Here is a 23,613-nt window from a genome sequence, read left to right as displayed (position 1 = left end):
TGGCCCGACGATATGTTTTATTACTCACTGAAGTCTAGCAGCCAAAATTTTTATTATATTTTTTAGTCTACGATTGTCAGTGCGATTGGCCTGTATGCTGTGACGTGCCTCAGCTTTTCAGCCTCATATGTCTCTGGAATCACAACGGTACCTGATTCATGAAAGGACGGCGGCAAATTCTTTTATTTATATGCCTTATTGAAGACACCTGCACGTCTAGGAGGCAATTTACTTTAAAGCACTTGTGCCACTTGGCACAAAGACATTCTGGTCCCCGAGACTCGCGGGATTTTCACTGATCAATCACCCGTTCAAGTTCAGATGCAGACATGCTTTTTACTTCCTCACTCACTTGTGGCATGCGTCCTAAATATTCTGCTTTAAATCTTCCTCGGTGTACCTTCCTACCAGCAAAAAGGCTTTAATAATGCCTTCAAAATATGCTTGAAACGCTGCTGATATCAATTACTTCGTGACCAACCTTCTCTATTTTTTTTTCATTGTGATTCCGTCGAGAGTTCGTTTTTTCCACCGCCAACGCTCTTTTGGATGGCGTCTTTCCATCAGCTAAAGCCTCAGCTCTACGCACAAATGAGTGCACCGTGGTTAATGCACAATAACGATCAATGGCTGTTATTTTTATTCGCTGCTTGAACTCTTCCCATGGTCTTGCAAGTTTACCTTCATCATCCATTTCTATTTTATTGAAGAAGTTCATTACGAGATCTTAACAAATATTCGTCTGTGATCAAAGTGGAATTCACCACAGCTTCCATGACAAAATTCCACCTTTTGTTTTCTCTCCCATACCACATTTAACTAAACAGTGGTCGCTGAAGTGTATTTGGGTAGGCACCATATGTCTTACAGGGGGTTATTATTTCAAGCGACACGTAAATGCGATCAAGGCGTGCTTGGCTGTTGCAGTGAAAATGTGTGAAACGTGCTTCCCGCCTTCCGTCCATACAGCCACTCACGTCTTCTAACTTGAATTCGGTATTGTGTCTGCTAGCGTCTTACTGCTTTTGTCGTACATGACGTGCCCGTTTGATCGATCTCGCCCGTTAAGGACGCAGTTAAAATCACCAAGTTATACAGATTACCTTTTCAAACTTAAGTAAGCTTTTAGCTTTTAAAAATGTCATTGTTCTTCGAAAATGATTGGTGCATAAATAAACACAATACGCCACTGGCATTTATTAAACACAATAACACAGGAAACCAATCTACCGGACTGGTAAGAGAAAATAGCTTGCACTACCAAGCCCAGTAACTTCTTAATGAACAAGACAGAGCCTGCAGACGTGCCTATTGCATGACTTACAATTGCGCAGTAACGCGCCGCAAACATCAGCATCATGCGCCGGGTCTCTTCATCACCGTCTACTTTCGTTTCTCGTACAGCTAATACATCCACACCATAATCACGAGCAGCCTATGGACTTGGCTCTGTTTCCGCTTGATGGCGAGACCTCGAACATTTAACGTTGCCAGTCTAAATTTTGTGGCAAAAGCCATGTATACACACTGAAGAAGTTAGCCTGGGGCATGATGCTTGCCTTCAGCGCATTGCACGGAGCTAGACATCCTCAGAGCCTCCAGGTGTACCTGTGCCACTGGAGGACAATGGTGACCCGTGTTTGTCCGAAATCAGGTTGGGACGCAGCCTTGTGCTACTACATCGGAACGACGTCGCTTTCGCAGATGGCCCATCTTCATGTTTTCCACTGGGCACCCCACTCCTTCCTGCAGACTGTTCGTAAAGTCTTTTGCTCGGTGACCCATAACTGGTACTCTCGTTCCCCACTGAAAGTTGTTCGGTTAATTCCACCGGCACGGGTTCCTTCAAGGGTACTTGTGTAGCCTTCCTCGGTTTGGCCGGCTGGCTTTTGAGTAACCTCCTCAGGTGCCTTGTCAGCATGTACTGTTAAGCCATCACCACCAATCGGTGTAGGTGTACCTGTTGAAGCATGTGGGTTCACTACGTCACTGTCCCTTTCACCACGCCCTCAGCCTTGGTCGCATCCATCACCAACTCTGCTGTGTCTTCATCTTCAGCTGGTACGATAGCTGATGCGTACGTGCGCATGCACTCATCTTCGCTGCAGCCGAGCCACCGGCAGCGCTACCGTCGGGGAACCTTACACTCTCTTCTAACTTGGCAGGTCCTTTGGCAGCGCAAACACTGCATTGACTGACCAGGTGCAACCACACGTGCCAGTTCACCAGCCACCCTGATTTGATGCGGGGGTTCTTTAACCTTAACGCCACTCTTGAGCTTAAGAAGCACAGACCATGTAGTTAACCCCTTGTCGCTGATTTCTTAAACGCGAAGTGCGGCAGCTTGGGCTAGTTGGTGTGGCATGGCGGTAGTTATAGCGCGAGAACAAAACGTCGACAAAGAGGCAAGAAGGACACGAACGACACAGAGACAAGAAGGACAAAACCACAACACAGAGAAAAGCCAATGTTACGGGGTGACTTGTATGACCTTCCGAAAAGCTGCCAACGCTGTTCGGAAGTCTTAATTGTTGACACCATGAAACAACCAATGAAGGTGCAGCCGCGCCTGCTATACTGGGGGTCTACAGTGATGCAGCGTCGGCCTCTGACTTCCAGCTCCTTCACGACCAGCAAGCGTTTCGTAGCATCCGTGGTGACAGCCCAGACATAATTTATCTGGTAGGCGCCCAGTGCCAACACCTCCGGCAGCAGAACCGTGCAAGTGAGTGCGCCTCGTAAATCTAGTTGATACGGTCTGCCTCGCACATCACCGTGTAAAAACAAGGTGTTTTGTGACATGCGTCTCTAGGGCAGTGGTGCCAAAATATTATGGTATCCTGCGTCTTGATCTTCCGCTATCCTGTTACCTTGGCTAGTCTGTGCCGCAAACGCCGCTTCTACGGAGCACAAGATCTTTGCGCCCGACGTGCGTCAGTGCCGACGAAAGAAAGACTGAGCAACGCCAGTGCTTGGGGCTTCTTTGATAACTTGCCTCAGGCAGGCTTGATGTCGGGAAAACAATAGCATTAATTATACGATTTATAAAGCATTATGAAACAGTGAACGAAGAAACAGTCGTCGCACAATACGAATAGCGTAATAAGTGGGCTCTATAATGCTGCAACCCCTTACGAAATTTTGTTCTTGTCCACTTATTAACTGTGGTGTATACCCACATCAAGCATAATTCTTCATCGTTGTCAACCACTGAATAAACAATTGCTATGAAATTCGTTGCAAGTGCTTAGCGGATACTACGCTTCTCAGAAGAATGACAAAAATAGCATAGCGAATGCCAGCCTACTACAAAATATTTATAATAATGCCGTAGTAGATATCAAGCAAGTGTGCTTCCAGCAACTACCCATGAGTGTTTGATGATATGTGGGGTTTAACGTCCCGAAACCACCATATGAGCCCAATGAGTGTTTAGAAAAGCGCCTGCAAGTCCTCTCTTCGAGCTTTCGCTGTGACTGTGCTGCGCCTTTTACGCAGGCCTGGCGTTTGTTTTTTTACTAGCAGACGCTGCCTGCGTTGCCTTGAGAGGCTAGAAAGGGGGGGTGGGGAAGCAACAATTTCACGGGTGTCTTTCTGGGTAAGCCCAAGCGAGCATGCGTAGGGGGGGTGTGAACGACGCTAGCGCCTACGTTGAAGCGCAACATATCGTGCGACTAAGAAATGTTCCGCATTTACCAAAATTAACTTCCTTCTGGAAAACCTTCGAGTAGCCACTGGATCTAGACCTCCAAGGTAATGCTGGTGGAGTATTTCTCCAGTGCGTTGTTTCACAATCTAAATTTGCACCGTGCACGTTAACTAAAAGCGGACTATCGGGCTCTCTCTTCAATCAGAGTCTTCTGAGTCTGATCGCCCATTAACAGCGATTGGCGTGTTCCAGTACGGAAACATTCGTCCATCTCTGCGTGCTTTGAACTTTCTCTGGTTTTTCTCCTGCGTAACGTCGCGCTGAGTGGGAGCATCGACGTCGCCACCAGTGTAAGCGTTAGCACCCGCTGCTTCACATATAAACAAAGTTTACCTCAGCGGGAGATTACGTATTTTTCAGAGCCAAGCTCCTTAACCCGTACGCTGAGCGCCCCGTCGTACTCGTATGTAGCCACCTCTCGTTAGTTCTTGAACCAGCCGTAGAGGGTGGTACTTGTACATATTGATACGTAAAAATGACACGAGGCGTGTCTATTTAGAATCTATATTGAAACATGCGTATAGCATCGACTAAGATGGAAGACAGCACGCACAACTGACAGACCTCTTCCTCGTTGTCGTCTTCTGACCACTGATATGTCAGCTACGTAGCAGTACCCCCCCCCCCCCCGGTTGGTAAAAGCTCCGCCTCGGTGAGCATTTACTATGTTCTTCAAGAGTGAGGTGGTAAGGTTTTAGCCTGCTGACGTGCAGAACATCACTGGGTGTGGTTGCAGGCAGGCTTGTGGTCTCAGATGCAGGAACGATCTCACAGGTGACGTCGGTTGCCTGGCGGATGATACGGTAAGGACCCATGTAGCGAAACAACAACTTCTTTGATAAGCCAACTCGACGAACTGGGAACGACAGGAGAACGTGAAAACCGGGCGAGAAGCGAACATCAACATGCCGGCTGTCGTAGATGGATTTCTGGGTGGCTTGCGAAGCCGAAAGTCTAGAGCGGGTGATCTGACGTGCGTAGTCGGCACGAGCAATAGCGTCGCGTGCATATTCGGTTGACGGAGTTGTAGTGGTTGGAAGTAGGGTGTCGAGTGGTAACGTCGGATCACGGCCATAGAGCAAATAAAAGGGCGAATAACCAGTGGTGTCGTGGCGCGAAGAATTCTACCCGAAGGTCACGTGAGGTAGCACCAGGTCCAAGTCGTGGTGGTCGGAGGACACATACATCGCGAGCATGTCCGTGAGGGTGCGATTTAGCCGTTTGTTAAGGCGAATCGTTTGGGGATGGTAGGAAGTGGTTAATTTGTGCTGCATCGAGGAAAGCGCAGATCATCAATTATGCGGAATAAAAATGCGCAGCCGTGATCCGTGAGTAAATGGTGAAGAGCGCCATGGTGTAGGATGACATCGTGGAGTGAAAAGTCTGCAACGTCAGTAGCGGTGCTGGTGGGGAGAGCTCGAGTTATGGCATACCTAGTCGTGTAGTGTATAGCAACGGCGACCCACTTGTTGCCCGATTTCGACTCGGGAAAAGGACCGAGAAGATCTATACCAACACGGAAGAAAGGTTCGGTTTGGATAGAGATCGGTCGAAGAAGTCCAGCCGGGGGCGCAGTAGGTCGCTTCCTACATTGGCATTTATCGCAGGGGGACACGTAACGGCGAACGGACCGGGCGAGACCGCGCAAAAAGAAGCGGCGTGATACACCCAGATGATTAGCAGCTTGTTCATCGTGAATCTCGTGCAGCAGGGTTGAACGCAAATGTTTCGGCACGACAAGAGGGAGCTCAGGGCCATCTGGCTGGTGGCTACGACGGTACAGCGTGCCATTCAGGAGGACGTACACGCGAAGCGCTGCATCGTTCGGAGCATATTCTACACGGTCAATAAGTTGTCGCAGAGAATCATCACGACGTTGTTCATCACCAATCTGAAGAAACTGGGACACAGACATGACGCTGAGGCTAGGCTCGATGTCCGATTCGTCGAGCTGATCAACAGGGTAGCTAGATAAGCAATCGGCGTCGATATGGAGACCTCCAGACTTATAAGCAACCGAGTAGGAATACTCTTGTAGGCGTCATGCCCAACGGCCAAGTCATCCAGTGGGGTCCTTCAGAGAAGAAAGCCAACACAGCGCGTGATGATCATCGATGACACAGAAAGGCGTTGTTGAACAATAAAAAATTCGCAGCATGCGCGTTACCTGCAAGACGAATTCTCCCGTCTCTCATTCCCCCTTAGCAGCCATTGTCATGTACATTGAGCACTCTCTGACAAAAAAAAAGGTTGCTACGTTATACTCGCTGGGCATAACCTCCTTGGTTTTAGAAAGGTACGTTTAGCGAGCGTTGGGCCGCAGTGCCCTGAATACAGTGAAGTATTATATACCATGATCTCGAGGTGGTTAAAAGTGGGAAGTAGACACGAAGCGCAAGCCGTAAGAAAGTGTTCATGTGTCACCTCTCGTTTAGTCCTTGGAAACAAGGAATGCCTACTGGATTGCGGTGCAGATGCGGAATATGTGATGACATATGCGAGATTGTGGTACTTGGAGTGTTGAGTAGATGGACGAACGGACACACAGACAGATGCATCAACAGACTCACGGGTGGCTGCACCGACGGATGGACGCATGGACGGACGCAGGGGCGGATGCATGGACGAACGCATGGACGCACAGATGAACGTGCGGACGCACGAACAGACGCACGCACGGACGGGCGAATGAACGCACGGATGGTCACACAGACGGACGCATGGACGGACGGAAGCAAGAACGAATGGACGGACGGATGCTTCGCCCCGCTCTCCATCATTCACTCCGTGGATATGCTGCCATTTTTTTCTTTTCGTTCTCTGCGATATGCACCTAGTAGTAAGAATAAAAATGGCTAAAGAATGTACTTATTTACTTTATCAATTTATTTATTTAGTGACACTTACGTCGCCATAAGATTTCCTAGAGACTGAAGGACACAGGTGGCCACATAGAACAATTAGAAGTGCATAGAACAATACAAAAGGATACTATAGAGGGAAAAAACGCTCCATACATATAGATTTTAGGAGTTGCGAAAGGTGACGGTATGACCATATATTTTGCACATCACTATGCTTTCGGATGATGAACCATTATTATTCAAAGTAATGTTGTGAGCATTCTTCCAGAGCGGAAAAAAAGTCATCCTTAGTTTCAAAGGCGATATAACTTTGGACGCGGTGCAAATGATGTCTCAATTTAAGAAAAATAATCTTGAAATGAGTAATGTAATAAATGTGCCTTATACAGTTAGTTGGTACGCTGGAAAATTTGCATATGCTTCTTCAGCACTTCCACCAGAAAATGGCTAATGTAGGCTAATTCTCGACAAAACGTGGAAAGTGTGAGCACAGGCTGACAAAGCTCCGTAAGCCTCTTGCGAAATATCACACCGAGAACCTCTGCTGACTCGAATATTGTCGTTACGATCTGGTTTTATGCCTAGAGCACTGTCTATGTGGCCAGTCACAGTAATTTGAATGGCGGCTGTTCGGAACAGGTGGCGCTGAATGACGCTCTCATGTTTAGGTGCACATATTATACTCCATATAGTGGACGGGCAGTGACCACCACCGTAACTCAGTGGTAGAAAATCGGACGCCTTGTTTGAAGGTTCAAGGTATCGAGCCTGTCGGCGGCAAGTGATCTTTTCTTGGTCTTCTCCTTTTTCAGCTTCTCATTCAAGTTACTTCTAAATGTTTGCTGTCAATAGTTTTGTTAGCTTAAACACGGTGTCTAACACAGAAAACAAACCATTAACTTTACTCTCTCCTTAAGAATATCCTAGTGTCTTTTATACCTTCAGTTTTTCTCACCAAGGTATAAGTATACGCCAGTATATCAATTTAAAAATTTAGGTTGAATAGAACAGCATTTGTTTTAGCAGCGTTTATAACAACCGAATTCACCTCATTCCAATTCGTAGTTGTTCTACTGCGTCTGGAACTAGTGTACTTAGATGAAACGAGTCGTCGTATTCATGAATCAAGCTTTGTCGGAACGAGCAGTTTCGTGATTATCCGCTTATTAATTCATTCGTAAAACACAACTGTTGAGTGCGAAGCATTTATTAGCGAAGTGTGGCGACTTTAAGCGTATCTATCTATCTATCTATCTATCTATCTATCTATCTATCTATCTATCTATCTATCTATCTATCTATCTATCTATCTATCTATCTATCTATCTATCTATCTATCTATCTATCTATCTATCTATCTATCTATCTATCTATCTATCTATCTATCTATCTATCTATCTATCTATCTATCTAGCCACCTACGACGTTTAGCTCTCCTGGCTCTTTCAACAACGGTTTCGATACCAAACTTGGTATGGCATAACGTGCCTGTATGAACAACATATTTTATTATTCAAAACATTAAAATGATGACATGTATGTCATGAATGTCTTGATTAACCTTTCATGGCCCTGAAGATTTTGCGGTGGTTTCGTTCACATGGCTTGTTTGCAAAACTGATATGGTATGACACGACTGCATGGCGAACACAAGCTTGCGACAAACCCTAACATGAAAATCATGACATGCGTGTCATGTAACAAGACTACATGCCACGCACCTGAGGCGTTCATGGCCGTATCGTTAGCGTAACTTATACCAAATTTGATAATACGTTACGTGAAGAGATGACAACAGTATGTGACTTGTGCAAACATTATAAGCATGAGATGCTGTGTCATGTTACAACATTACTACATGCCACGCTCATGATGCGCTGGCGGCCGTTTCGCTAGCTTCACATATGCAAAACTTGGTATTACGTGGCGCCAATGGATGACGAAGGTATGTGACTTGTGCAAACATGATAATCATGAAATACGTGCCATGTGAGAACATGACTACATTCCATTGTCAAGGTGCCAATACATTTCGATGTGACGCGGTGTGCGTGCTTTTTCGTTGCGTCACGCAGGCGTTTCCACGCCAGGCACCGGTCCTGTCATGTACTCGCAGGCGCGCACTGCGTTGCGTTGTCGCATGCGCGTTTCAGTGTGTCCGGCGTCCCTCCGTCACGAAAAGAGGGACACACAGTGTTGTCTGGGTAACGCATCGGCACGAAATGCAGCATGTCGCATTTCGCGCTGGTTGCCGTTGGGCCGTGCCGACGGTCACTGGTCGCTCCGGTCGCGCCTGGCTTCAGACTATGGAGTGCTCGCATTTTGCTTACGTAGCGTCGCTGCGCCTAGAGTTCGCGTGCAACAACGCTGCGTTGGAGTATATTGGGTCCTTCATGATGCGCCCGCGGCCGTTTTGCTAGCCCCACATACCAGATTTGGCGTTACGTGACGTCAATGGATGACACTGATGCAATCATGATAATCCAGACACGCGTGTCATGTAAGACGATGACAACATACCACGCTCAAAGCGTGCTCACGGGTGTTTCGCTAGCTCCACGTATAGGCACCGCACACTGACCAGAGGGATCTGCGTTGTTCACACTGCCCCATCTCAAAGTTTCTGACATTCACCGTTAGGGGCACGCAGAAAAGAGACGCGTGCTCGCGTCCCCAGTGTATCCCGAACACAATCCGCCGGCAGAGTCAGGGTGCGAGACGCGCGTGTCACTTTCCATTTTCACCGATGCCGTCTCAAGGTTTCTTTTTTTATCCGCTAGGTTATGTATTCTGGCACTGCAGTCAGACTGGAAAACTCGACGGAACGGTGCCTATACTAAATTTGGTATGACGTGACGGGAACAGATAACAAAAGTAAACGACACATCTATACGTGATAATCATGACGCGGAAGTCATTTAGTAACGTTGCGCTGATTTTAAGGTGACATATGAACCTTTCTTATTAGTGCTTCGCATGTCATCGATTTCCTCTGTACATGGGACTGGCAATTTTTTATGGGCTAATTTGTAACGAATCAAATAAATTTTGCATCTATATGAATTGGCGCATTTCATTCCTTTAAGTGCTTATTTTTACTTGGTGATAACAATCTTGCTCCTTTACTTGATATTTTGGAGACGAGAAAAATTTCTATTGAGTTTCGAAAATGGTCAGTGTATATTTCCATGCTGTTAGCATTGCCATATATAGAAAATATAAATAATAGTTGACTTCTCTCACCTCCTTTGGATCGACATAGTACGGCGGCGGGTGGTCTGTGCAAGGCATGAAATACTCGTAGTAACTGCTGTCTGTCAGTATTGCATAACTTTGGGGGACGTAGTATATTCCTTTATAGCTGAATGAGATGGCAAGTGGAATTGAGAGATTCAGATTATTGACTTCCTGAACAACCGCCATGGTCTCGTTCTGAAATCATACGTGAAAAATAGAGATACAGTCTGATTGGCTAACTTATGTGTAGGTGATTATGCTGTGTGCAAAAATGAAATAAACCAGTGCACTACTGATCGCTATAAGGCATGCTGTCTAGCAACTGCATCGCATCTTCGGAATCAAAACTCACCCTGTGCGAACATTATGCAGGTGTGTGAGTTCATCACGTTTACTTGTTCCTCTCTTTGTTTCGTTCTTTTCTCTTACTTTCCTTTTTTTCTTTCATCTTTTTACTTGCAAATCACGATGCCCACTCACCCTACCCAGTCGGCATTGTAGGCACTGACTACCTTTTCGCTGCCGTTGTCGTAACGTTAGACGAAGCCTTCATATTTAGGGGTCAATGCATTGTTGTAACGTGAAACGGGAAGGTACCTCGATATCACATGGTATTTCACTAGCCGGAAACGCTGTTCGCCGAGAAGTGCGCTATTGGAAGAGAATGAATCATTGGAAAACAGCGTCTACAAATAGGCGTGCACAAATAGTCTAATAGTTGAAACATATATGTGACCAGCACAGCTTCATGGGATGCCATCTTGTGCGCTCAGAAAATTGGCTGGTTTCGCCTAAGAGCCCGTATTTTCGTGCGAACGACCACGCTGTCCCTAGAACCTAGTCCATAAGCCTCGATAGAGTCTTTCTCAAGTCGAAATTTACGGCAGCAATAGTGTTGTAGGTTCCAGGGACGGCACGTCTGCGAACTACATTTCGAATTAAATTCTTTCAGCCTCGCAATAAAAATACTGGCAAGCGATTTCTACGCGTGGACACCAATGTCTGTTGGCAGCTGCGCTATATTGCATGACGAGTGGAGTCCATACACGTAAATATGAAAACTGTTAGACAGTAATAAAGTAGAAGAGCTAATTAATGAAAAATGCCTCATTAATTGCTCACTCTTTCCTCCCATGGTGAAAGTATGCACTCCATCTCTTAGGGATACCTTCAGAAGATTTGAGGCAGTGCAAAAAGAATCACTTACATACGCTTGAAGGGGGTATCTCAAGAACAAGGAAAGCGTCAAAATACTGAACAATGTCGTTTAGATTGTATGGCTGATTTCGGATGTGCTATAGTGTTTTGTTTCTCAATAGCCTCTGGAGCCTTTCGTTCATAAATATCTGCCGGTATACCTCGTCGCTGGGCCTACGAAGCCAACGCCGACGGCGTAGGCTCTGACCAAAAACCAAATTGCTCTGGCGCACGCAGTGCGTTTATCGCAGAAAGACATAGTTTACTTACAAATAACCCTTCAAGCTCTTCAAAAGTAACGTGCATTATTGTGATTGTATGGTAATTTTAGAAATCATTCATATATCCTGATTTATGCATCATTTAAACAAAGCGTGGTGCATTTTCAAAAGAAAAAAAACGCTATGGTTTGACTCAAGCTGATCACAGAAATGAAGTGGATGTACTTAAAGGTCAAATAAATACGTACGAACGGTCAAGTACGTACCTATATATAGCCAAGCACATACAATGCACTAAAATGTCAAGTACACCACAGTGCCCATTCACCATCATCATCATAAGAAGCAGCAGCAGCCTGACTACGCCCACAACAGGGCAAAACCGTCTCCCTTTTTTCACTAATCAACCCTGTCTTGTGCTTACTGCTGCCATGGTATGCCTGCGAACTTTGTATTTGCTTCAGCCCACCTAACTTTCTGCCCTTCGTGAGTTCGGATTCTCTGGGAATCCATTAATGACCAGCGGTTATCCTGCCTACGCGCTTCGTGAACGGCCCATATTCATTGCTTCTTCTTGATGTCAACTATGTTATCCTTAACCCCTGTATCTTCCCTGGCCCACTCGCTATTTTCTTGACTCTTAAAGGGGCTTTGGCACAAAATTTCGTGGCCCAGATAGCCTGTGGGGTTCATTCTCAACCACTTTCGTCTATCATCTGCAAAATATCAACAGCGAATATAGCTGGGAATGTATATTAAAGACTTCTAAAGTTTGCAAGAGCTGCCGACTCCATCGCGCTATTGACACCCTCGAAGGGCACCCTGAGGTGATCACCTACTTCCATCGAGTTACCGTGCTGCAGTCAACAAAATAAAATATGATGACGCCATAGCCGCCATATTTTTCACCGTGTTTGTTCCCGCAGTCGATACATTTTGGCGGCTGGTTGCGAGTGCGTGGCCGTGGCGCACACTTACAAAGGTTTGCGTTTGGCGACACTGCAGTCCTATTTTCTATACGAAATTAATTCATGATGCGGATCGTGCGGAAGTGTGCCACAGTTCTGTGTGGTGGCGTGATCAAGATCTCCACACGCTAGGTGGCGACAGTTGCGCCCAGTTTTTTGAGCTCTGTCAAACCGAATCTGAAACTGATCGATAATGAGGGACCTGTAGTTATTTTTTGTCGCGTGCTGTAGCAAAACAATGTGTCATGTCTTGACTAACAGGCCCCAGCAACGCATTGCAGCAGAAAAACGCGAGGCCAATGCTTCCTTGTCAGTGCCCCTTTAAGGTTACACCTATCATATTCTTTTCTATCTCTCACGGCGCCATCCTCACTGTATTGTGAACCTCTTTTTAAGCCTCCAGGTTTCTGCTCCGTAGGTAAGTACCGGCAAGATGCAGCAGTTATATGCCTGCAATATCAGGGTTGCTTGCATATTACCGAACATGATTTGAGAATGCTTGCCAAGTTTGATCAACTCCATCCTTATTCTTCTAGTTATTTCATTTTTATGGTCCGGCTCATCAGTTACCACTTGTTCTTAGTAGACTTATTTCATTACAACTTGTAGCGTCTCTCTACCTATCGCCGTGTGCTGTTGCACGGTAGCTTAGTATTGTCCATCATAGGTTCAGACCTACTCTTCTGCTTTCTATGTCCAGTTTAGTAATCATGAGCTGCAATTCGTCCCGTGAAATACTCGTCAAGGCAATGTCATCAATTATTACAGGTTACTAAGACACCTTCTAATACCTATTATCGCTCACTACTCCCAATCTAGGGCCCTGAAAACTTTGTGTAAACACGTGGTGAATAGCATTGAAAAAATCTTGTGTACTGCCTTGCACCCTTCTTCATAGGGATTCTTTCGCTTTTTTTATGGAGAACTATGTCAGCTGAAAATTTACTGTAGATTTCTTTCAGTATGTTTATGAAGCGTTTCCAAATGCCCTGACTGCGTTGTGCTTGCAATACTACTGTTGCCTCGACTGAGTTGAACACCTTCTTGTAATCTATGAAAGATATGTATAGGGTTTGGTTCTACTATGAGCATTTAACTATTACCTAGTTATTAGTATGATAATGGTGTATTTTTGAGTAGCCAGTACGAAATCTTGCTTGGTACTTTGGTCAATTGAACTGTAATGTCGCCCTCAATTTAGTAGATAATAGAGTAGATAATAAGTAAGCTGATCGGCCTGTAAATTTTCAAGTCATTGACGTCTCCTTTCTTATGGATTAAGATGATTTTCGCGTTCTTGCGAGATTCCAGTGCCCTTTTTGCCAAGCACCACTTCGTATAGAAGGTGGCCTAGTTTTCTAAAACAATTTCTCTGCCATCTTTTAGCAGGTCCATTGTTACCTTATTCTCACCAGCGTATTTGCCGCGCTGCATTTTTTCTAGGCATTTCCTTACTTCCCCTGTCGTCACTGGTAGGAAGTCGAATTCCTCTGGGCTGATTGTCGCTTCTTACGATATCACCCTGGTTGTTTCGGCTTCTGTAAAGCTCTCGTTAGAACTCTTGCCCCACCTTAACTACCATATCAATTTTGGTTACGACATTGCTTTGCTTGTTTCTGAATGCATACACCTGAATTTCGCCTATGCACAAGTTTTCTTTGGCAGCTCTTATACCGGCGTCACATGGACACTCAATTGCGATAAGGGTGAGCCGGATCGGTTTTCTTCATCGCGATCAACTTTATGACCACTGCTACACGGCACAAGCTAATCTTGTTCGAGCTTGAGTCAGACGAAATGCAAGAAGCGGTGCTTGCATTCCGTTAAGCATGTCCCTGAGAAACCTTGGCAACCAAGATTGCTATAGAGCCCTTTATCATCAATGTTTTATTCATGTGAGAACCGCCCAAATGTCAAAAACTTTCCGTACCACAACAAAATTAGTTTCATAAATGCATTATTCAATAGAAAATTTCTCGCTATTTTCTGTATTACCGTGCGAGAGTCCTAATATGTTTTTGCTGTTTCTGATGGCTCCCACTTGCAGCCATTCAGTCGCAGCGAATCGTTAACCTCGTTGTACGCGCTAGAGTTTCACTTCTCAAGTCTTCCAGTCACTCCAGCCAGTGGTGAATTACTGTAGAGATCTCTTCATTTGACCACGAAGTGCGCATACGATGCGACGTAGTCGAAAAGCTCGTGACACTCACAATCAGTTTGCTTCGAGGTGCTCCGACTGCTCCGACGGTGCGAGAGTTAAGCTAAGCGCGGAAGGGAACGTTCATCTGCTTATCGTCTGCTTCTCCCATAATTACATGCGGTCAATACGAATCCTAAAATATGTCACATTTCAGACTTAGTTCCAATATAAAGAGTTTGGAATTGACTTTTTTATGATCATCTTGTTGTTTTAATGTTTCTTTATTGAACTAAGCTCGATTTTTCTGTTTATTGCGCTTTCAACAAGAGTGGCCAGGGGATGCAAATGACATTGGAACCTCGATCTCCCTGCCAGATCGCGATGCGCGGATCGCGATAGTCTTGATCGCACCTGATCGACATTTAAAGTGACAGTAGAGCAGCATCTAATTCCGATCGTTCTCAATCCGGATCGACATTGATCGCGATAAAAAATGCCCATGTGACACCGGTATTAGACTTCTGCCTCTTTTGCAGCCTGCTCAATTCAGAAGACTTTATCTGCCAACCTTGGCTTTTACGTACAATTGAATATGCTTAGTAGTTTTCCGAAAAGGAGCAAAAATATGAGAAAATACAAGCTTGAAAAGGTGAAAAATTCATGAAGCAAAGTATGAAGAGAGCGGCGTTTCTATAGGCAAGCTTGCCTTGCCCAAGGCTGGGAGCTCCAGAAGAATAAGTCTGCTTGAGCTGATGTTTATTCTAGTAATACTCCATGTTCACAAATATTTCCCCAACAGGTTTTTTCTGTTATGCGCAATATGTCACAATGAAATGTATCCAGAGGCCTGTCTGCACTTTAGTTAGTGATGCCAGTAAATACGTACGAATGTGTGTCCATAAGTGTAATCTTTGCCACGGGTGAGGTTCGTAGGTAGACTGTCCACGACCACGGGGAATATTCGACAGTCTTTGAACTTCCTCACTGGGTAGCTAAGGTGTGCAATGGCGACGAACATTGATGGAGTGAACACGGTTCTGAAAACAAGCAATCAATAGAGCGACATTCATTGGCTAAACGCAAACTACGTTCTAGATTTATCCACTTACATCTAGAGTGCACGTCTTTGGTGGGCATACATAATCACCGGTAAAGCCTGGTGTACTTATACAGGCAAATATCACTATAGCGAAGTAGCACCCTTACGGAGTTCTACTATCAGACAGTTTAGACGTGTAGCCTGTCCAAGAATTTATTGAGGTGACTTCACGGTGCGACACATGATTGTTCCCTATAGGTGAATGCATGAACGTCGTCTTTGCCTAGATATAAATTACCGGTATGGAAGAAAGTAAAATTTGGAGAGACTATTGTGCAACGCAATGAAATAGAAAGTGACGAAAGTTGTATATGTGACGAAACATGTAATTCCCTTGGGGGTTTCCGTTATTCCGTTAGGTGATGGGCTCCTGAGTTCGTTTGCGTGCTTTTCATAAGTGAGACCGGAGTGACTGTCAATTTTATTCCTGCAGCCTTTACTTGAAATATGAATGTTTGCAGAAGCAATAAGTGGATGAGAAAACTAGCTGCCATCTTCGGGAATGAATAAATATTGCGAGATATATAGGTAAAAAATGCCATATATTCTTTCCTCATCTCCGCTAAAGAGAGCTCAAGTGGTTTCTAGCCCAAAGATACAATTTTAATACGCGTGGATTAAGCTGAAGTAAAGCTGCTCAGCGGTACGTGCGTGTCAAATATTCACTCTAGTAATTCTTAACGGCCTTCGGTAAAAGAGGTTTGGTTTGTCAAAACCACACAATCCGGCGTAGTTGCTTCTGGACCATTATCAACCACATACCATAGAATACTTGCTGTGAAGTGCTAAGATATGCAAATCATATTGTCGAGGACTCACTTCATCAATTTCAGGACCGGGTAGCCGGCTGGATCATCCAGAGACATGCCAACAACATAGAATAAAGTCCTCGTGCTTGTAAATCTCGGCTTCAGGTAGAGATACAGCGCCTGGAAACAAGGAATATGGTGAGCAAAACTTGTTCTCGTTTCGCCAGTCGTGCTGACTTACAGTAACTTATTAATGACGTCTCCGCTAGCTTACAATTTGCAAATGTTAGAAGAAAAATACGATGGTGGAACTAGTGCGTGCAGCGACCAGCCCGTGACTAGCGCTTGATTGTTTAGGGCTAATAAGAGCGAAGTTGAATCTTAATACTTGTGAGACTACTCAAGATATGTAACAATGTGTGTGTCTAAAACGCTGAAACGAGTCATCTGACAAATTATCTTGTCAAGGCAGGGTGTGCTTCTGCAAAAAACCAGATGGCATGCCATCCTATCTTTAACGCAGCAAAACGTTACATCTTCATGACAGGGTGTCTGAGGAAGATGCGACTATTGCTGCATAAGAGAAGACGAATTGTCGAAAGGTAGGCTTCAGTACACGCCGTAATCAAGATTTTTTACCTAGGCCTCAAGCTTCAATCTTTTTCTTATTTGGTATCTCACATGAGTGAAACGGCACAATGGCATTTTCATGGTGGGAATGGTATTACAAAAAAAACATTCTTCGTGGTGTGTTATCCGAAGAGTGGAATGAAGAGCAAGCTTGAGGAAACGGGCATGAAGTTGAACGTGACGATAAAATGGAGATCACAGAAAACGTTTAATTATTAGCAGTACTCATTTAGCAAGAGCTCCGAGTGTTCATAGAGTCATAACGTGTGATGAAAAATGAGTCCTATGAAGGAGAAGCACGGAGTTTATTTATTTATTTTATTTATTTACAATACTGCCAGTCTCTTACGAGACCAAAGCAGGAGGGCATGAGTTACAGAATACAATGAAAGCTAAGTACTTTCTTACAGGCGGCATACAGAACTGTAGTTTTTTTTTAAATTGGTAATAATAATCCTAGTTACATAGAAACATTAGACATAGGTATTTATGCACTCCAAATATTCACACTTCGGAAGCAGCGAATTGAATCTTTGCTGCATAAAATAATCAATACAGTTTTATACAGAGAAGGCATTGTGTACACTTATACATCCAAAAAAAATACTACTGGAAAACAATAATGGAGGTCATGGTTGAAGAAATCCTTTGTCTCAAAGTATAGTCTCAATTTTTGAAGTGAATTCTGCCAGTGATGGTGCGTTAGTAATGGAGGGATCTAACCTATTCCATTCGCTGATTGACAGGGGGAGTCTCTTACCCAGTTCGTAATTTCCCCATCCCCAATAATGTTCTGCAATTTCGAAATTAGTTTAGTACGACACACTCGATCGAACGCTTTTGCTAAATCAAGTAGAATTACGTCAGTTTGGCCACGGTTGTTTATACTAAGTGCAAGGTCGTGGACAACCTCGGTAAGCTGCGTAATTGTTGATAAACCTTTCCGGAAGCCATGTTGATGGGGGGACAGAAGATTGTTGTTTTCTAGAAAAATAGTTAAATGCTTAGCGATTACATGCTCTAGTATCTTACATGACGTACTGGTGAGGGATATAGGTCTAAAATTAGAAGGAACAGCGGTATCTCCGGTTTTGTGTATGGGTATCACCTTTGCTATTTTCCATTCTGATGGCAGTTTTGCTGTTTCTATAGATTTGCGATAAATTATGCCGAGGTATTTACTGCACAGTTCTGCGTATCGAAAAAGAAATTCATTTGCAATATCATCGTGGCCACTGGCTTTCTTCGTGTCTAGATTCAAAACTGAGTTAAGAATCCCGGGGTCGCTTATAACTAATGGTTCAATGGGAATTCGGGCTGTAGGCAAGGCCGCAGGAGTGGTGCCATTGTCATCAGTAAAGACAGATTGAAAATAATCGTTGAAGATATTGGCCTGGTTTGTTTTATTGCTATCGCTTAAGCACGACTTTGTTTCAGCGGCAGGGCGAAAATGTTTCCAGAATCGGTGAGGGTTGTTTTTTATTTAACACGGAAGCGTTGAAGTAAAATATTGCCGTTTGGCGAAGCTAGCTTTTTGTTTGAAGTCTGTAATAGCACGTGCTAGGTTAGATGCGGTTACTGGATTCTTGCCTTTCTTTTTGATTGCTTGGCGTAGCCTCTTAACTTTTCGCTTTGCGTGTAAAACTTCGCGGGTTATCCAAGGATTATATTTTTTGTGCCTTTTTGTTTTCAGTGGGACAAAGTGGGTAACGCAGAACACAACGATAGTCTTGAAGCACGACCATAGATGATTTACATCAGTCGTTGGATGTATAGCAAGGTTTGAAAAGTTTTCAAATTCGTGAGCTAAGTAGGTTACAATGCTGGCATCATCACCTTTAGAGAAATTTCGTACAGTAGTTACTGATGAACGTGTTGTTATGTCATATCCTAGTTGGAGCTGACAGATTGGTATGCGGTGATGTGATATCCCCGGAATCACATTGACGACGTATTTATTTAACGGGAACTGGCCACTAATCAATATAAGGTCGAGTACGCTTTTTGTTTGATCTTTTATACGTGTTGGCGCAAGCACGACTTGTTGTAGATTGAAATTTAAAATTAAATCAATAAGTGGCTCCGATGACTGTGACGTGTACTGCATGTTGTTCCAATTTATGTCGGGAAGGTTAAAGTCACCCATGATGATTAGTCGAGAGTTATGGGCATGAGTTTGAAGATAATCTTGGATCGCTATAATACATTTGTTGTCTGATGAGGGGCTTCTGTAAACGCTCCCGGTTACTATGCTATTTCCATCACAATGAATTTTACAGAATACCGCCTCTGCGCCCATAACATCGGGAAGCACGATAAAAGGAATCGATTTGCTTATCAGCAGGGCCACACCCCCACCACGTGTGGGACGATCTTTCCGGATTACAACGTACTCCGGGGGAGTGAATTCGTCGTTTGAGATACCAGGCGTCAACCATGTTTCCGTGATGGCGACTATGTGTGGCTCTTGATCAAGCAGTAGTTGTTCAAGGCTTGCTGTTTTATTTAGTATACTGCGGGCGTTTACAGTTAGTAACGTTATTTCTTCGATTGGGCCTGTTGTCGGGTCTTCGGGCGGTTTACTGTGCCGTTTTTTCCTACTTGTACCCTTTCACCCTTTTCGTCGTCCCAGACAAAAGCGACATCGTTAATATAAAGCTTGGTGTATGCTAGTGCGACTTTGTCTTTTTTTTCCCGATTAGTTTTGGCGCTGTCCCAAAGCTTTTTCCTTGTCTCACGGGTTTTGCGAGCGAAATCCTCCCCTATAGAGAGGTCGGTATTCTTGAGCTTGAAGCAATTCTTCAAAATACTCCCTTTCTGTCACGAGTCAAGAAGCTTCAGAATCACTGGTCGTGTCTTGTTTGGCGCATATCTGCCTAACCTATGAATTCTTTCAATTTGAACCGGCTCCAGCTCAAGAACACTTTCTATTATACCCTTGTTAACTGCTTGCACCAGTTTATCGCTTGTTTCGTCTTTCATTTCTTCTAGGCCATAAATAATTAGGTTTGACCAACGGCTGCGGTTTTCAAGCTCCTCAACTCTTTGCTCAAGCGTTTTAATTGTACTATTCATGGCGAAAACCTGGTCGTTGCAGGCTTTAAGTTTTTCTTCTAGTGCGCCTAGAGCGTCCAGTTTATTTTCAATATCCGCTAGTCTCTGTTCCTTAATTTCCTTAATATCTGCGGAAATTACATTCAGTTGCTTGATGATTTGAGAAAGCTCAGGTCCGGGATTGGTCTCTACATCACCGCCGAGCAACAACAGTTTTCTCACGAACAATGAGCATTCGAACAACAGACCACACAGCCGGGGGCACGGCAGCACCAACAGGCATCGGTCACTAGAGCGGATGCATTTACCGAAACGTTTCCTTACCTGCACAAGGAATACGAAGTGGTTAGGGATCCGCATGGCCAAGGTGCTGCCGTGCCCTTTGGCCGCCGCGCTCCTGGGTGACGAATTTATAGGCTGATCCGCGAGGGGCGACCACGGGTGAGCGCATGCGCCAGAATCCGTGAGTGTTTACGAGTGCTGATAGCGTTGATTATCCAGGGCGATCCTTGCAACTGTCTCTGGCACGTGGCTGTTCGTTGCATTCCGAGTGGCGTTAACCGAAAATGGCTTTCCGGTAGCGCTGGTGCAGGGTGGGAACAGCAGGCCGAGTAGAAACTGCACAAGGAATACGAAGTGGTTAGGGATCCGCATGGCCAAGGTGCTGCCGTGCCCTTTGGCCGCCGCGCTCCTGGGTGACGAATTTATAGGCTGATCCGCGAGGGGCGACCACGGGTGAGCGCATGCGCCGGAATCCGTGAGTGTTGACGAGTGCTGATAGCGTTGATTATCCAGGGCGATCCTTGCAACTGTCTCTGGCACGTGGCTGTTCGTTGCATTCCGAGTGGCGTTAACCGAAAATGGCTTTCCGGTAGCGCTGGTGCAGGGTGGGAACAGCAGGCCGAGTAGAAACTGCACAAGGAATACGAAGTGGTTAGGGATCCGCATGGCCAAGGTGCTGCAGTGCTATTTGTTCTTTGTTCTATCGAGTTCTTTGTTGTTCTATCGAGGGAGGTGAAGTGGGACATTGAGGTCAACAACTAGGTTGCAGGTGATGTGGAAGATAAATCGCAGAACCATGTAATGGGTTTATTGAAAGGCTTGGGATGAACATGGCCACATTAGGTGTCTGCAATAAACCCTTGCACGATCACTAATGCTACCCAAACAGCAACTCATACAACAGCCGCTCGAAAAACGTCTGAGAGAACAGATATTTTATCTGTCGATGGAAGTCTTCATGGATCTTTTGGCGTAGCGTCAAACTGTGCCCAGAAAGAATTGTGCTATGGTGATATAGATGAATCGCAGGATTGGAAACGCGCTAAGTGAAGTCTCAAGCAGCCACGCAAAACGCGCGATGTTCATCGAAACCCCGATATCACTGCATCAGCAAACAGATTTTAGTTGAAAAGGCAGTTGAGCCCTGAAAAAAATGTGAAAATATGATGAACGGCATTTGCCTCAAGCGTTTTACGCGTAATACAAGTGTCACGCGTATTACCCGTGATGCCGCTAGTCGTCGTGGTTTTCAGTTTGGAAGAACTACCAAACAAATACATCTATAGCCGCCGGCTTAACCCCAACAGCCCAGCACAGACAAGGAAAACTATGTTTGCGAAGACTGGTAAACAAACTGCTCCTGCGGAAGCTCTATAAATGTGGTTGTTGAACTCTCTTTTTTCTAAAAACCCAACAGAGCTGAAATACCTTGTTGTATAAAGAGCATTGCCACCTCATCCTGCTACATTACTCTAGTGACCTTATCTGGTTTTGACATTTTAATTGAACCTCAGGTGGTCTGAATTTCTATAGGCTTTTGCAGCATGCCTAATAAGCATGACTTACTTCCAACATGGGTATTTGTAGAAGTAAAAAGACGGCTTCATCACTTCATAAAATTTCGCTGAAGAGCTTTTAACCCTCGCTCACCTTTCTGAAAGTGCTTCATGAGCCAAATGAAGATTCAGACATTTCGACATAATACAGAAACCAACGATTCAGAGAGAAGTGAGGTTCGTGATGATTTCTACCGAAAGTAGTAAACTTTTATTTAATTCTACTTTATAACAAAACCAAGTAATAATGAAAATATAGACAAAGTTTGAAAAGTTTCTCAACTTAAAAATGAACTCTTTCACGGCGCATATATTGTATAACAGTAATAAATGCAATGCTGATTGAAAAAAGAAAGTCTGATGTTTAGACAGGGTAGGTAAACTTCAAGTAACAAAAAGTCACTGTCATAAGACAGAACCTTCTAACAAATTACGGCAGTTACAAGAAGGTATCTTGGCTTCAGTGTCCACTCTCTGCTCAACTATATCTCGCCGAGCGTTAAAGCTATGATATCTCTCTCAGACCCTAGATGATTTAGATTATGATTCTCTAACATCATGTAAGATTACGTGTGCTATCTTCGTTCTTTTTCATTGGAGAGCTAAACAACATCTTATTGGTAACTACACTGTTGACAAATCATTATAAATTGCATATATTGCTGTTTTCTGAAATTGTAGCGAGACTAATAACATAATACGTTACGAAAAAACACACGCACGTTCTGGCACAGTGGGTGCGCGGAGAAAAGCCGCAGCTGCAAATATAATTGATAATTGGAACACCTTGATAACTCAGAACACCTTTTCTGACTTTATAAATGAAACACGGCAGTCGAACAGGAATACAGGAATACAATAGGTGCTGAGCTACATTAACTCATAGAACGAGTTCAAAACGTGGGGCTACAGCAGCTGTTTTTTTTTTGCGTATCTTACTTTCTTCAATAACTCTGAGGAATATGGGATGCTCTGAAAACGGAAGCAATTACATAAACTAAATAAGCTAAATGACTTGTTGGCCGATAAGCTCTGATTTCATGGGACGTTATGCGATATACCACCGAAGATGACAACTATATTTTGGCACATTTCGAGCAATACACGAGATTATGTCTAATAATGATAGCCCACAGACGCGATTCACCCCAAGAGACACTAATAACTTCGAACGGAACTGTCCATATCCAAAAAGTAGAAAGTACTTGTCTTCGTTTTACAGAATAGCCCGAGAGATTAAACACCAATTAATCCCATGCATTGTAGGAGTCAATTTCACTCGATGGCGTCAGCCAATTCTAGCTTTCATACATTGTTTAAGACGTGGTAAGTTCACTTGTGTATACTGACAAGTTTCGTACAGTCTTGCGACACACGTCATAAACAGTGAGGCTTATAGAGTAGCTTATAGTCCAAGGAACACCTCACCCACGGCAGCAGCCAGGTTTCCGCACGCTGTGATATTTACGCCAGATAAAATACTATAGGAGTCAGCTGCATGGTAGACCTAATTTCTAAAGTATAAAACTTTTCTGCTATCGTATTTAGCGCCCAGCCCTATGAACATGATTGTTTTAAGGGGTGATGGCTAGGTAGGCCGACCAAAACGCAATTTTCATTTTTATAGCAAAAAAATATTACCAACTCTAAGGAGCAAAACCATCCAAGGGCCAGAGCGTTTGTGTGCTCCAAGCCCTTTAAAGATGGGGCTTGTTACCACAATTTCTGAAAAGTACGCTGCCTTTTTTCCGTCATTGTTTCAGTGTATAAGCTCCTTTTCCACAATTATTCCCTTATCGGTTCAATATACTCACCTGTTATCATTTGCAATCTTCTTCATAAGAAAATTTATCACCAAAATTCATTTTTGCAATTCCTAAAAAGTACACTGGCGTTTTTTCCTTCAT

At 44.3% G+C, this 23,613-nt stretch overlaps 1 protein-coding gene across 1 annotated transcript in view; it reads right to left on the bottom strand.

Annotated features, from left to right (window-relative positions):
* Nucleotides 1–23,613, bottom strand: part of LOC142768320 (uncharacterized) — an 83,815-nt gene that overhangs the window by 36,305 nt on the left and 23,897 nt on the right. Inside the window, exons 5-7 of the mRNA XM_075870289.1 lie at nt 16,255–16,364; nt 15,223–15,373; nt 9,817–10,005 (exon numbers count right to left, since the gene is read on the bottom strand). Coding sequence (XP_075726404.1) covers nt 9,817–10,005; nt 15,223–15,373; nt 16,255–16,364 — 450 coding nt within the window. The remainder of the gene's footprint in view (nt 1–9,816; nt 10,006–15,222; nt 15,374–16,254; nt 16,365–23,613) is intronic.

The sequence above is a fragment of the Rhipicephalus microplus genome, chromosome 8, assembly GCF_043290135.1.
Source record: "Rhipicephalus microplus isolate Deutch F79 chromosome 8, USDA_Rmic, whole genome shotgun sequence".
In the NCBI taxonomy this organism is placed as follows: Eukaryota; Metazoa; Arthropoda; class Arachnida; order Ixodida; family Ixodidae; genus Rhipicephalus; species Rhipicephalus microplus.
This window is presented reverse-complemented; position numbering and strand designations above follow the sequence as displayed.